At 37.4% G+C, this 14226-nt stretch overlaps 2 protein-coding genes across 3 annotated transcripts in view; one reads left to right on the top strand and one right to left on the bottom strand.

The window, feature by feature from the left end:
• The window catches only part of adcy2a (adenylate cyclase 2a), a 36294-nt gene extending 24613 nt beyond the window's left edge, over positions 1 to 11681 (top strand). The window contains exons 16-25 of one of the 2 annotated variants that reach the window (XM_044117194.1): positions 518 to 655; positions 1671 to 1709; positions 1818 to 2002; positions 4227 to 4311; positions 5831 to 5989; positions 6211 to 6357; positions 6473 to 6583; positions 6683 to 6797; positions 8811 to 8935; positions 10125 to 11681. In XM_044117194.1, the coding sequence (XP_043973129.1) occupies positions 518 to 655; positions 1671 to 1709; positions 1818 to 2002; positions 4227 to 4311; positions 5831 to 5989; positions 6211 to 6357; positions 6473 to 6583; positions 6683 to 6797; positions 8811 to 8935; positions 10125 to 10283 (1263 nt within the window). In that variant the 3' untranslated portion in view covers positions 10284 to 11681. Of the gene's footprint in view, positions 1 to 517; positions 656 to 1589; positions 1710 to 1817; positions 2003 to 4226; positions 4312 to 5830; positions 5990 to 6210; positions 6358 to 6472; positions 6584 to 6682; positions 6798 to 8810; positions 8936 to 10124 lie in introns of both variants that reach the window. The other variant, XM_044117193.1, reaches the window with a different exon arrangement.
• Positions 11682 to 12218: 537 nt separating this feature from the next.
• The window catches only part of dnah5 (dynein, axonemal, heavy chain 5), an 80924-nt gene continuing 78916 nt past the window's right edge, over positions 12219 to 14226 (bottom strand). Inside the window, exon 87 of the mRNA XM_044117191.1 lies at positions 12219 to 12713. Coding sequence (XP_043973126.1) covers positions 12562 to 12713 — 152 coding nt within the window. The 3' untranslated portion in view covers positions 12219 to 12561. The remainder of the gene's footprint in view (positions 12714 to 14226) is intronic.

Raw genomic sequence — 14226 nt, 5'->3', positions numbered from 1 at the left:
GCTGTAGCAGTAAGAAGTGTTGAAATTTCTCCCAAAAAAAGCTTTCTCACATACAAACAGTCTGGTCAAAAAAAAAAAAAAAAAAAAGAGAGGAGGGAATTCTGTTGATATTCATATAACTATTTGCTGATTTTGATTTTGTTTCACAGTGGAATCGCATATGCTAATTTTGTGCCACAGTTTCCACTTCTCTTGAAAAAGGATGCAGGCTAGAATTACTTGAAAAGCCTTCATAAGCTATGGGTCTCTTAAAATGTTTGGATTGGTGCTGCTGAAGCATTTACGTCAGATTCAGTTCAAAGAATTGTAACATATTTCACACTTGAACCAGTAAATAACACTGTAGTGTGTTGTTTTTCTCATCCACATGTATAGCTTGCACTATTTAACTTTTAAAACTACAAGTTGTGTTTGATCTGTGCTTTAAGCATTGATGCATGGGGGTCTTCTGTTCTTGGCTGTAAAGTCCTGTAGCGTGCCAACCTTGGTCCCGTCTTGTATTTGTCTGTGCCTACAGCACTGCAATAAAAGTGCATCTACTTCTTGGATGTGGCTGCTGAGGTCATCGGTTATTATTGCCAACAAGCCTTGGCCTCGCATCACTCTCACCATGACAACCACTGCTCTAATACTCATAATGGCAGTCATCAACATGGTAAGCTTTTATGTGCAGGTACTGCTCTAACAAAGAAGTTACACCTTGTAGACTTCACACCCTATGAAGCATCGGTCTTAAAAAACATCGCTCTTTTTTTGGGTGATTATTTGTGCAAATAATATTAGAGCAGAATGGAATTAATGTTTTATGCATGATTTAAAGAAACAGATTTTGTTGTTAAAGCTTTTTTTTTAAAAAAAAGCACATTTCCCTTTAATATATATATATATATATATATATATATATATATATATATATATATATATATATATATATATATATATATATATATATATATATATATATATATATATACTATATTTTGTTACTATAAAATATATATGTTACTATATTTTCAATCCTCCTATCCACATCGATCTTATTTCCCAACACTGATAAGAAGGCAATATTTAGCAAGTTTATTGTTCATTACTCATTAATTTATAGGTGTGTCCGATTGTGTTTTATTGTTATGGAGACTAGAGACAAATACGTAAAGGCTGAGATGAAGGAGGGAGCTGCAGCCTGAGGCTTGAGACGGGGCTGGCTGTGTGATAAAGCATGGTGTCAAGACCCGGGGTTAGACCTTCACACAAATCGATTCCAGAGATTATAATCGTGTTTTGCGTCCGACACGGGTCAGACGCTCAGGGCGGATGAACCAAATTATCTACCCTTTGCTCAGTGGGACAGCAATCCTTGTTTTATCCTGCAGGTTCCCATTAATGGACATCATTGAATGGTTGTCACAATTGGCCTCTAACAAGATTGTATTTTCGTCCTGCGAGTCTTAATTCTGGCTTTTTCTTCTTATACACATACTGACGAGAAAAGCACACAGATGAACTGTTTTATTGTCTGTTTGTTTGTTGTTGTTTTTTCACTTTTGCAAGGAAGCAATGATATGTTTTAATGTTTGATTTTCATCTAGTTCTTTTTGGAAGACGACCTATCACCTCCAGTTTTGCTTTACAACTCCTCTAATGAAACTCTGCTTTACCCTGCTGGGCAGCTTATACACTTCTCTGGCAAAAACAATTATTACCTCCCTGTAAGTGTGTACAAATCAATTTTTATGAGAATAATGGTCATTGTTTCCCTATTTCTTGCTTAATTTATTTTCATTATCTCTGTCCGTCAAACCCTCTGTGCTGTTCAGTATTTAATTTACAGTTGCATCCTGGGCCTGATCTCTTGCTCGGTGTTTCTGAGGATAAACTATGTGCTGAAGATGATTATAATGTTGACTGCAGTGGTGATCTACAACATTATTATCCTACAAACACATGCCTCTCTGCTGGATGAATATAGCAGATTCCTGTACAAGACTGAAAGCCTCGACAGGTAGGTGGAAGGAATGTATGTGAGGGAATCATTAGCAGGCAAAGCAACAAACTTCTGTCTGTTGCACACCTCATTACGTAAGCCTCATTATGGAAAGAAAAAGGCTCTAGTACAAGGTTCATTATGTTCCGTTAACAACAATAAAAACCACGTAGCAAAGGTAAATATCAGGCGAAACCACATTAAAAGCAAACGAAACATTTCACCAAATTAGTGAGTCTTGATCTGAGTGTTTTGTACTGCGGGTTGGAGACTGGTGGGTTTAAACACATCTACAAAATGTAAAGCTCTGGACGAAACCTTCCGAGTCTCGGTGGAAAAATTCAATTTATGTACGCCAGCTGGATATCAAGAACACGTCGGCGTCTCTCTCCAGTGATTAAATGGGAATTAAGACCAAGTGACATACTGCTGGCATTCATTTTAGGTGAATGTATCACACTCCCATTTTACTCATTTCATGTGTTTTACAGTGTCAGAGTGGATCAGGAAATTGGTTGCTTCTAAACACTAGCTGAACAGTGCACTACTTATGAATGAAACTAGTTATGACAAAGTATATTGTTTCCTATACTTTGGATGAACGGTGTAAAAATTGGTGCATTTACATGGTACATTACCTTAGTATTAATTCCATCATTTAATTTATTTCTACAAATGAAAGTTAATTACTCAGTCTAAAGTGTAGGAGGTTCCCCCAAGTCGTGAAACCATCTGAATTGTTCAAAGAGCTGCTTCAATTATTCAGCATGTTGACGTCAGCAAATCTCCATCAGTGCTGACAAAGTGTCTGCATAGCGTAGCTTGAGATGCGGCTGTGTTACTGAATTAATGCAACAGGATTTGAGTGACACTTGTTTATGTTCTGTTGGAATATATGTGCAGAATGTGGGGAATCTTTTCTTTTATATACATGTGGCAGCCTGGCTTAACAGGTGATGACGCTGCATATGGTACGGCTTCAGATTTACAAAAGGGTGATGCTGCAGCTTCATTTACCCAGTAGATCATTTACCCAGTAGGTAGATAATTTCCCGATTATGTCACAATACAAATAAAATGCCCAGTGGAGTAACTGGGGGTAGTAATGAATAAAGATGGATGTGAAGTTCTCATATTGAGGTGGCTGACATTATTGTATTGAGATATATGTCATTCATTCCACTGGAGAATTAAAAAAGATAAAATAAAATTATGAATTAATCTTGCATGTATATATAATGACCAGATGATTTACCTTGTCATTAACGTGGCACAAATTTGAACAGAGTCTCCCATTTTGGAAAATATGACTTGAGAGATGCCATAATTTATAAAAAGCCAGGGAGTTGATGAAGACCTAACGCAACCAAATTTGATTAACTCCCCTTTTTGTAGATGTTGAAGGTATTTTCTTTGCTATCTTCTGAATAGCCTTTATGTGTTCCTTTAGTTTTTCAGCATTACAATTTCAGCATATATGTGCAACTCTATGTATGTTGTTCTTTTTTTCATTTATGGTGCAAGTTCTTACATAACAAAATATGAGCTGTTATGGTTTTAGTGGTTTATATCTCAGTTTTTCAAACACATAACAGGTTTTAAAATCGAACACACAAGGTGTAAAAACACATTAGAAAAGCCTTCACTTCACTTTAGCTGAAATGCACCAAAGAAACCACTATCTTTGTTATCGTGTCCTTGTCATGAGCTGATCAGCGATTTCGACAGCTGGTCAGCTCACATTTTTTCATTTATATTGTAAAAAGGAATGAACTGATTGGTCTACGCTGTTTTTCAAGGTTTCTGGGAAGTTAAGAGTTAGATAGGAACAGGAATTCCCGAATGATACAAGATATGTTTGTAGTAATAAAGATGCAGTAGTGCTCTGTTGGAACTTCATCACATGTTCTGAGTTGTTTTGATTTTGAGAAATAGCTCTGGTGAGCGACCGTGCACCATTACAGCGGAAAGCTGTCACTAAAAATCTCAATAGTAAACAAGCTCTTGTCACAGCAAAGCAGAATTGACAGTCAAGACTGAGTGACAGCTTAAAATAAAACGGTCTGCTAACTATTCATGAAGTGTGTCAGTGTTGATTGTGATCTTGATTTTTAATTAGCTTAATCTCATCATTTTCTCTTTTAATTTTTCACTCACTCTTTAATAATCTGTTTTCATTCATTAGCCTTGCCATTATCTGCAAACGGTCTAACAAATACAATGTTTTTCTTTGCTCATAAAGACCAGGAGTTCTCAAGGACCTGAAGACTATGGGCTCTATCTCTCTCTTCATCTTCTTCATCACACTGCTAGTTCTTGCTAGACAGGTAAACTTTGATTTGATTTAAATGATCTGATGCTCAGCTGATGCACAGCTTTTAAAACATGTCCCAAAATACACCTGCACCTTTTTTCTGTGTGTACTTGTTTCTTTATGCAACTAAGCTTGTTTCAGTCGGAAAACATTTTTCTTGTTTTCTTTCAATCCATTCTCCCTGCTCTGTGCTCCCTGGGCTGCCAATTCCAAATATAGCTTTCCCTCCCTAAATCCCTTTCTGCTTTACTCCATTGCTTTCCTTAGTCAGACTATTTTTATTTAAATGTTCAGAATTACCCATGCACAAAGTTAATGAGGCCCCTGGTTCTTCCTTTGTTTTTTTTTTCTTTTTACTTTTTAAGACATAATTTAAGATGTTTGCCTAATTACAATCTATGGGATAGTTTGTCATGATTGTTCAGCTTCTTCCAGAACATCAGGCAAAGAAGTCATGAACCTAATCTGAAAATCAATCATAACGATGCACGACAATTTACTTTTGCCAAATTACTCCGTCACAGAGTCTGCCGTACTCCATCAACTCTACTAGATTCATAATTCCTGAATTTCAAACCAGAGATGGGACTAAGGATGCTTTCTGAGCATCCTTATTGTTTAATGTATTCATACTAGGTAAAACGTTAAAACATTAGCTTACCTGAGGATTCTAAAGAGGCTTTAGTTTCCTTCAAAGATATGCCACCAAGTTTCAGAGAGCTACACAAAAGTAACAACTTGATTTTTGTTTTATTTATTTATTTGTCATATTACAAAGTTTTTTTAAAATTTTGTTTAACCGGAATAATGTGGGTAATGTGATGGATTACCACAAAATAGTACATCATTTCGAAGAGTAACAGACATGATAGATGGATTTATTTAGGTATGTTTTATATCTCAAAGAATGGCTTGGATTTGTATTTATGCCATTTGGAGTCAATACTACGTTTTTGTCTTTGTGGAATAGTGCGGGCTTTGCACCTTTATAGACTGAAATGTGTGCTCATTGAAATAAATCAGATATTCTAGATAGTTTGGATAGAGACCATATCCATCAGAGACCATCAGTTCTTAAGTTTTGAACTTAGCTCATTCCTCTGTTTTAATTATAAAAACTATTCTTTTCAATTCAATATTCAAGCTGTGATTACAAACATGTGCCCCTTGTTGTTGCATCTTAATTAACAAACTGTAAATGTTTGAAGTGCGGAAGACTTGACTACACACATTATTCCGACCAGAGTATATCAAACACTGAGTGTGTCCTTTATTGGATATTCTACACTCAGCCTCACATCATGAAAAATACTTTTTGAAGGGATAACAGATCATTCAAACAAAGCTCCACTGATTACCGCTTCCACTGCGATTGCTTTTCTAATGGCAGGACTGAAACTGATTTCTTTGTGCTTGTTTGTCTTCAGTGTTGCTGTCCATATTTATGTCAGATTTTGTTTTTCTGTGCTTCCTGGAAGCAAGCTTTACAGCTGTACCTCCAGTCTCTTCACCTCTGTGTCCTCTTGTAACAGAATGAATATTACTGTAGGTTGGACTTTCTCTGGAAGAACAAGTTTAAGAGAGAATGTGAGGAAATAGAAACGATGGAGAATCTCAACCGGGTTTTGCTCGAGAACGTCCTGCCTGCACACGTCGCAGAACACTTTTTGGCTCGCAACTGGAAAAATGAGGTTGGCATTTCTTTTCCCATATGTACAAAATATTCGTCTCATGACAAACATGAAAGCTGTTCACCACCTCAATACAATCCATCCTAAAATTAAGTCTTCTCTTTTATTTCACGCAATGTTTCTTAAAAAACTTGTGCATTTGCTCGAGAAATATTTTTTACCCGACGCAGACAAAACACAGATAAACTGACAACTTGTGCAACTCACCCGTTACCCTGCAGGATCTGTACCACCAGTCCTATGACGTGGTGTGCGTCATGTTTGCCTCTATCCCAGACTTTAAAGAATTCTACACTGAATCTGATGTCAACAAGGAGGGATTAGAGTGCCTCAGGCTTCTCAATGAAATCATTGCTGACTTTGATGAGGTAAATTTCCGTAACATGTGCCTCATGGGTGTGATCGTGTGATTTGAACAAATGTTTTTTTCTTTATTTGTTAATATTATGTAATTTCTTTTTTTTTTTTTTTTTTTTTGTGCAGCTCCTTTCCAAGCCTAAATTTAGTGGGGTCGAGAAGATAAAGACCATCGGCAGCACTTATATGGCAGCTACTGGACTGAATACATCGTCTGTAACAGAGTACACTACCCAGGTAGACAACTTCTTTTTAATTCTTATGTTGTTTACCTGACTGCCATTAAACATGTTGCTCTACAGTAGAAAGCATAGTGTAAGTGGCGTTTTCTTGCAGGAGGATGACAGACAGTATATGCACTTAGGAACTATGGTGGAGTTTGCATTTGCCTTGGTGGGAAAGTTGGACGTCATCAACAGACACTCATTCAATGACTTTAAACTCAGAGTTGGTGAGTATCGCAAAGAATAAAATAAAGACTGCGTGAAGTAGGCTAAATGGAGGTAAATCTCAATAAATTAAAATACCATTAAAAGTTTGTTTATTTCCCTAGCTCAATTCAAAACGTGTATCTCAAAAGAAACACACGGGGGGATATATTTCAAGTGTTTCATTTATTTTAATTTGATGACCATAAACTACAGGTAAAAAAAAAACTAAAAAAAACTTAGTTCTCCAAAAATTTAAATATTACTTAAGACCAGTATTAAAAGATTTATCTCCCAACACAGAAATGGTATGGTCTACAGGAAGACTGCTGGTCCAGCAGTTGTCCAGCTGACGGTCATTCACACTCTCCACAAGGAGGATAAAACAGAAGGAGCAATTGTTAAAGAAACTGACTCATCAGTGTACAGTGTGTAAACATAACAGTGGAAAGTTAATTGTGGGAAAAAAGTCTGGTGGAAAATAAACAAATAAAGGGATAAAAACCCTGAGAGGTCTGATGTTGTTCAGCAATGTCTTAAAAGAAAGAACTTTAAGGAAAGTGGACTGCGCCTGTAATTTATGTTTCAAGAACCACGTCAGATCGATGAATCCAATGTATTACAACTGTCGCGTTCCTCTTGCTGAGCCTCTTGTGAGCAAGAAACAACAATCGTCTTACCACAGAAGTGGTGTGGGGGGCAGTCGAGTCGTTTTTGGGTGAAAATAAATTTTCTATCTTACTAGGAAAATCAAGATCCCAATGTCTTGAGGATTTTTATTACCTCTTGGGTAATATTTTGACAAACTGGAATAAATGCTGGAAATATATTACGGTTTGACTTTAGGTACTTAACCCTCCCGCAGTCTTAAGAGACGGGGCAATTGGACCCCATGAGCTTTTTACCCTGAGCGTGGTTCAGTGAGGTCGCACTCACCCCGCCTTCACACTGTGTAACCATGACATCTACTGCGGTCCTCCTGAGTGTCGATGTAAGAACACTGTCGATGTAAGGGTTAAGTAACTTTTTGATGTTCTTCCTCAAGTTGCACCTGTATTTGTTTTTTCTGTCCCATTGCTCTTCCTTTAAAGTCATAGTAACCTCAGAGCAATTTAATAATTATTTTCAGACATGACCAGTAAAATATCACATAACATTGATGCTAGATAGACACTGATATAGAAAGGTTAGGGGAGCTTTACAAGTGCTGTCTTTTCTGCTCTACCTAAGATGTGTTCAAAAGAATCCGTTTAAACTTAAACTTGCTACTGTGTACACTCAATGCACCAAGTGGTAAATGTCAAGGAAATGTATTTTACACCCCCTTCCTATCCTGCCGAAATAGCTAATGTCTCTGCAGTGACCATACACTAAACACCACTGTTCTGAAAAAGTCATGGTCTTGGTTGGGCATGTCCAAAGCTTCCTGCGAGCAGTAAGACTTAGTTTGCTACTTCCAACACGGCTTTGCAGGTCTCAGCATGAGATGCTCCATTAACTCAGCAGTGTGCAAGTGTGTGACTGGATGACTGTATATCCCTGCTGCTTCCAGACTGGACCTAACAACCCCCATGAGGAAAGAATACTTGTCTTACTACTCTGGACGTTTTCAAAGCCAATGGTTGGATGCCTTTTTACATGTGTATACTGTCTGTTTCCCACAAATCTGGGTACAGTCTTTAATTTGCATGAAAAGCTCGAGCTGAGGGTCTAATAGTGTTGGGGATTAAGGGCTCTGCTGTGCTTAGCTTCCAAAGTTGTGAAAAAAAATCTTGTGAAAAGCTTTGTTTCTTATCACAGCAGAGGGTTTTTCTTTTTTCAAACTACTCTCAGTAGACCTGTAATACTACTTAAACAAGAAGATGAGATGCAGAGTAAAACGGACCAAATTTATGTTTTCTGGACAGGAAATTACAAAGAAATAAAGCATATGTGACAAAAAGACAAGCTAACAACAAATATTTTTGTGTTATTCTTGAGCAATATGATAAATTAAGATGTATCTGGAGAGCTGATTTTGCCTCGTTCTCAATCAGGTATTAACCACGGTCCAGTGATTGCTGGAGTCATTGGAGCTCAGAAACCACAGTACGATATCTGGGGAAACACAGTAAATGTAGCCAGCAGAATGGAAAGCACTGGAGTCCTGGGAAAAATACAGGTGAGTGACATGAACTGGCTTCCTTCATTTATCGTTACCTTTCGTATCATGTTAGTCTGATAGTCTCTACATAGGTAGAGCGGTATGTACAGCATGGCAAAAATTGCTATGAAGTAAAAAAAACTAAACACATGTTTCTCTAGAAAATAAGGGTGTAAGGAACAGTTAATAGTAATAAGATGCACCTACATACAAGATTCCTTCACATTCCATGTTAAAATTCCATAGTTTTACAGACTGATTCTCAAAAGATCTGTCTATTTTTAGGGATCAGATCTATTTTTCCATACTAATCTAGACCTGAAAAAAGTAAACCAAATTTCCACATGGCACAGAAACGCTGCAAATCAAGCAATAGCAATAACATGCACTCCAAAATAGGATCAAAACCAATGTTAGAATTTTGAAAGTAAATTTACATTCACAAAGTTAGTGCATTTTAAACAAGAAGACTGACATGTTGAAGATAAAACTTTGTCCCTCAACATGTGCAGTTTATAGCAGAAAGGACATCTTATCTTAACATCCCCTGACACCTTAAAATCTTATGCTGGCATCCTGTCTAACCACCGATAAGGTGGAATGTTTTTCCATCACACGGCATGTTGCTGTTGCCACCATTTAGTCTTCGGAGAGCCGTATTATACTTCTCCACTTGAACACATTCAATATAGCCATCTGTTGTGCAGTGCAGCACAACTGCAGTCCTTCTGATTTTCTTCTGGTAAATGGCTGCTGATATTTAACAATGTTACCTCATTTCAAAACCCCCAGAAAACATTTCTTATTTTTGTTTATGAGTACTTTGTGGTCTTTATTGTGCCATAACCTGCTGTTTTTTTGTTTTGTTTTTTTAAACGTGGGAATTTCATTGCTCTCTTTTTGCTGTGTAGACATGTAGTTTTATGAATAAGTTGTGATCTCTTCTCCCTTCCCTCCAATAAGAAATGTAAATATGAAACCAATATTGTTTGCAATTGACTTAAGCACAATATGCAGATATGTGTATATACATATTTGTACAACAAATAATCCCAATCTGGTCTTTAAAGTGGAACAGAAGAAGTGCCATGCAAAATGTACCTTTCTCAAAACGCAAAAAGAGGTAGACCCTGATGCTTCCAGAGGAACGTAATCCAGTCATGTAAAATGAGCAAAACAGCCTTGACTCATGTGGTTCTCCCTCTAGGTGACGGACGAGACAAGTCGCGTCCTTCATAATCTGGGCTACATGTGCTCTTGCAGAGGGATCATCAATGTCAAAGGCAAAGGAGAGCTCAAAACCTTCTTTGTGCACACAGAGATGACGCGCTCACTGTCCCAAGGGAATATTATGCCGAAAGACTGAATCTGCATCGACGGAGGTGCAACCTAAAGTCTTTGATTGGGGACTGAGGAACTATCTTTGGTAATAAAAACAAGTGCGACTCAGGAAGAAATCTGACTGACAAGAAGGAGAAACAGATTTTACTGTCACTTCGCAAAATAACTATGCCACAGGTCTTCAGTATTCATTTAGTCCTTTCCGTAACAGTATGTGTTTGTTGGACAGCAATTAGATGGGAAACACTACGATTATAATGCAATTTGAATGTCACAGCTGAAAAGTGTTCAGGCTTAGTGGAAAAGAAAAGTTTCAGATATTCCGAATCAGTAATTGCGTAGCTATGTGATGCTTGTTGCAATCACTGGATACCACAGAAACCCCTGCGTTGATGCCAGCTGCGCCACAGCAAGTCTCACTTTTCAGGGAACGGGACACTCGGGGTTGCAGAATAACATGCTTGGAAAACTCCAAAGCACTTTCACAGAAATTGTATCAGCAGAATTTCTAAAGGACTTATGGCACCACAAACACCGGCTTGTCGTCGGTAGTATGAATGTAAGTTTGTGCTCCTCTTCGAAGTATTTTGAAATACTACAAATCAAGCATTAAAAAAAAGCAGCAGAAGTCCGCTTCAAGGATGAGGCTTGTCTTTAAACAGAAGGTTTACAATGGACACTTCAGAAATCTGTTAAAACCACAAAGTCTTGGATGTATCCTACAGACAGTCCAGAATATTTTGAAATACTCTAATCATCTTGTCTGTATTATCCAAAGTGTATTTGTCAACTCCTGCTGAAAGCAGGGGAGTTTGAGGCCAGATGCATAACAGTTTGTGAGAAACAGAGGAATTGTACATTTTCTGTTGCTTCCAGGCAGTTGTTGTACATGTACATACAGTTGTACATGTTTCCCCATCCAGCTGAATGTAGATTACAATTCAAACTGAGAATTAAAGCATGCAGAATTTTTGTAAGACTGATCATATAAATCTGTCAAAAAATAATAATAATTTTGCGGTCACTGTTAAACGTTCACGTTAATGTGGCCAGGATGTTGATGCAAGTTTTCCAAGTAAATAATGGGGAAGAATGGGCAGAATGTCCCTTTTGAAACCAAACAGGAGTTGTGGAAGTTAACAGTGCTTTTCTGTTTTAACACACGTTTATGCTCCTGGCCTCTGTTGCATAGACCTGAGCCAAACAAACTCAAAGAATTTCAGACAAATTCTAATGATTTCAGTGTAAATATTTTAGTTTTGAGTAGTTAAAGCCTGATTTATGTACAGGATAGGTTTGGTGTGTATGGTTGCTTTGTAAGAAAAGATACAAAATTCTCAAAAAAAGTTTTTCTTTTGTTCGTTTTTGGATGATGCTATTGTTATTTTTTGTAAAAACCTCAATAAAGTTTCTATGTAATTTAGTTCATCTAAACTCTTAAATACATGTAGCCTTCTTAGATCCTTGACAGGATTGTGCCGCACTTGCATGTAATGGCAGGATAGCGTGAATAATCCCAGCATCCTGCACTGATGCATCTTGTTTACTCGAAGCAGGCTGCAGAAAAACTTCCTGGTCTAACCTTTGAATGCGGTGAACACTTGATACGACGAGTCTAGACTCATCAGGGTCGGAACTAAATCTTTCTGTAAAGCTTTTTTTTTTTTTTTTTTAATCTAGAGCTCACTTCACAATGTCAATAGGATCTGAAATAGAGACAGTGAAAGTAGGCACATTGAAGGTGACATTTACCCCTTCTACTGACATAAGCATAAATTATGTAATAGGTTGTATAACCAGTCCAGACGTCATATCCCCAGATAACGACAAAACACATCTTAAAATCAGACTGTTTATCGCCTCATGTTCACGTCTTATCCTCAAACACCACAGTTGTGGCCGACACTGCCTCCTTTCACTTTATGGAAACATTGAATGCAGGTAAACGTTTGTGCCACATTTAATGCACTCATGGCTTTATTTGACAGTGGTATCTAAACTCTACATACTTACTGCACTAAACAATTTTGAGTCATTTAAAATAGGACAACTATCAGGACCTGATGTATTTTTTTTTTCTAAATCTTTAACATTAAAGGCATCTTACTACAAAATTCCCATCAACATGATGTATCTCAATAGAAAATCAAACTTAAAAGGGACTTTAGAAGAGCATTTTTCTACTGCATGCCTAAAAACTTCACACGTCATTATTTATGGTTAAGCCTATTGAGACACAGGGTCTTCTTTCTACAGGTGACTGGTTTTATGAAGCTGATATGTTGCGTGTTTACGTAAAGAAATCATTTAACGTCACAGAGCAGAGCCACGCCCCGGAGGATCCAGTGTTCTGGATGCAGGGAAGTTTTCAGGTCCACAGCTGCGATGTAATTTATGTCTGTCCTCACCGGCTTCTTGTAAATTGGACAGGAATAGAGGCGTGAATCCTTCACACCTGCAACACAGAGCAGAAAAAAAAAAGAAAAAAAGCAATTCAACAGTTTTCTGGAAAGGGAGCAGCAGCTGGTAAAACGTTCTCTCTTAATTAAAGGTCTTTTAAGTGGAAGTTTCAGAAATATGAGCACTGGTGTGTTGCACCAAAGACATCCAGCTGTGTTTGACACCACATCTGTTTTGTTTTTTTTTATGAAACTAATCAGCAAGATAACTCAAATTAGGACAACATAGTTATTTCCTTTTTCAGCAGCCATCTGCTTTTTTGGACTGCAAGTTTGCTCTTCATTACTTATTTGTCATAACGTCATAAACTGCTGGTTGCCTTGATTGTCCCTCACTAACTCTTTCTTAAGCAGCTTCAGACTGAAGAAGCGAAGTAGTTCAGCAAACTGGAAAAGCTTCAAAATGGCTTAACATTTTTAGGTAAAACACCTTTATGAATGTTGATGTAAAATATTGTTTTAATCCCGATGCTTCTTGGCACACAAACTGTCAAGTTACTTTTTTATATACTGGCGAGAAAATTTACAAAAACATTTTCGGTCATTCTCTGTTATGTAATCCTGTGTGCAATTTCTAAAACCTAAATTAACAAGGAAAAGAGTTTTATCAGGATCTTCGGTAAAGAATTAGGGCAAAACAGGGCATAACTGTGAACATGAAAGGAAAAAGGATTCATGGTTTTGAATTCTTTCTTTTTTTCCTGCAAAGGCCTTTTGAGAGTTTTTTTTAGAGAACATTAGTGAACAAATAATTTTATAAAGACAGAAGTACACACAAGAAAGGAGTTCTGGGCATCCACTAAACTGAACGGTTAAAACAGCCTTAATCAGAGGGACAGCCAAGGGCCCCATTGTAATTCATCCACATCCCAGGTGGGAGAATCTGTTACCAGGACAACTGTTAAATAGGCATTCCCCAAATCTGGCCTGTTTTGAAAGACTGAAAAGAAGAGGGCTAAAAGAAAGCCATGAGAAGTCCTCTGCACTTCCCCGTAAGCCATGTAGGAAACACAGCAAAACATCTGGAGGAAAGGTTCTCTGGCCAGCAGAGCCCAAAATAGAACTTGACCTACATGCAAAACGCTGAAGAAAAACAACCACTGTATACAGTAGAAAGCTGAGTATACCATTCACATGGTGCAACATGAGCATGACGGAGTCATGATGTGGGGTTGAAATAATAAGAAATCATTAGAAGAACCTTAAAAAGCTGCAGATTGGAAACTGGAGAGGAGATTGACCTTCCAACAGCACAGCAATCCTAAAGCTACTGTAACCAAGGCTACGGCTAAATGTTTAGATGAAAGCATATTTATCTATTCAGCTGTATTAGTTGTTAAAGTCAAATTGCAGATCCAAGTCAAATCAAATACTACTAAAATTTTGTACACTGAACTTTATACTTATGCTCAGCAACATCACGAAATGCACAACATAATGATGACAGTGCTATAAGACAATCATGTTGAGACCTATTTTATGTTATTTGGAAAATGGGTAAAATGTTCC

The sequence above is a fragment of the Gambusia affinis genome, linkage group LG05, assembly GCF_019740435.1.
Source record: "Gambusia affinis linkage group LG05, SWU_Gaff_1.0, whole genome shotgun sequence".
Lineage (NCBI taxonomy): Eukaryota > Metazoa > Chordata > Actinopteri > Cyprinodontiformes > Poeciliidae > Gambusia > Gambusia affinis.
The sequence above is the reverse complement of the archived record's forward strand: the minus strand, read 5'-3'. Positions and strand labels throughout refer to the sequence as shown.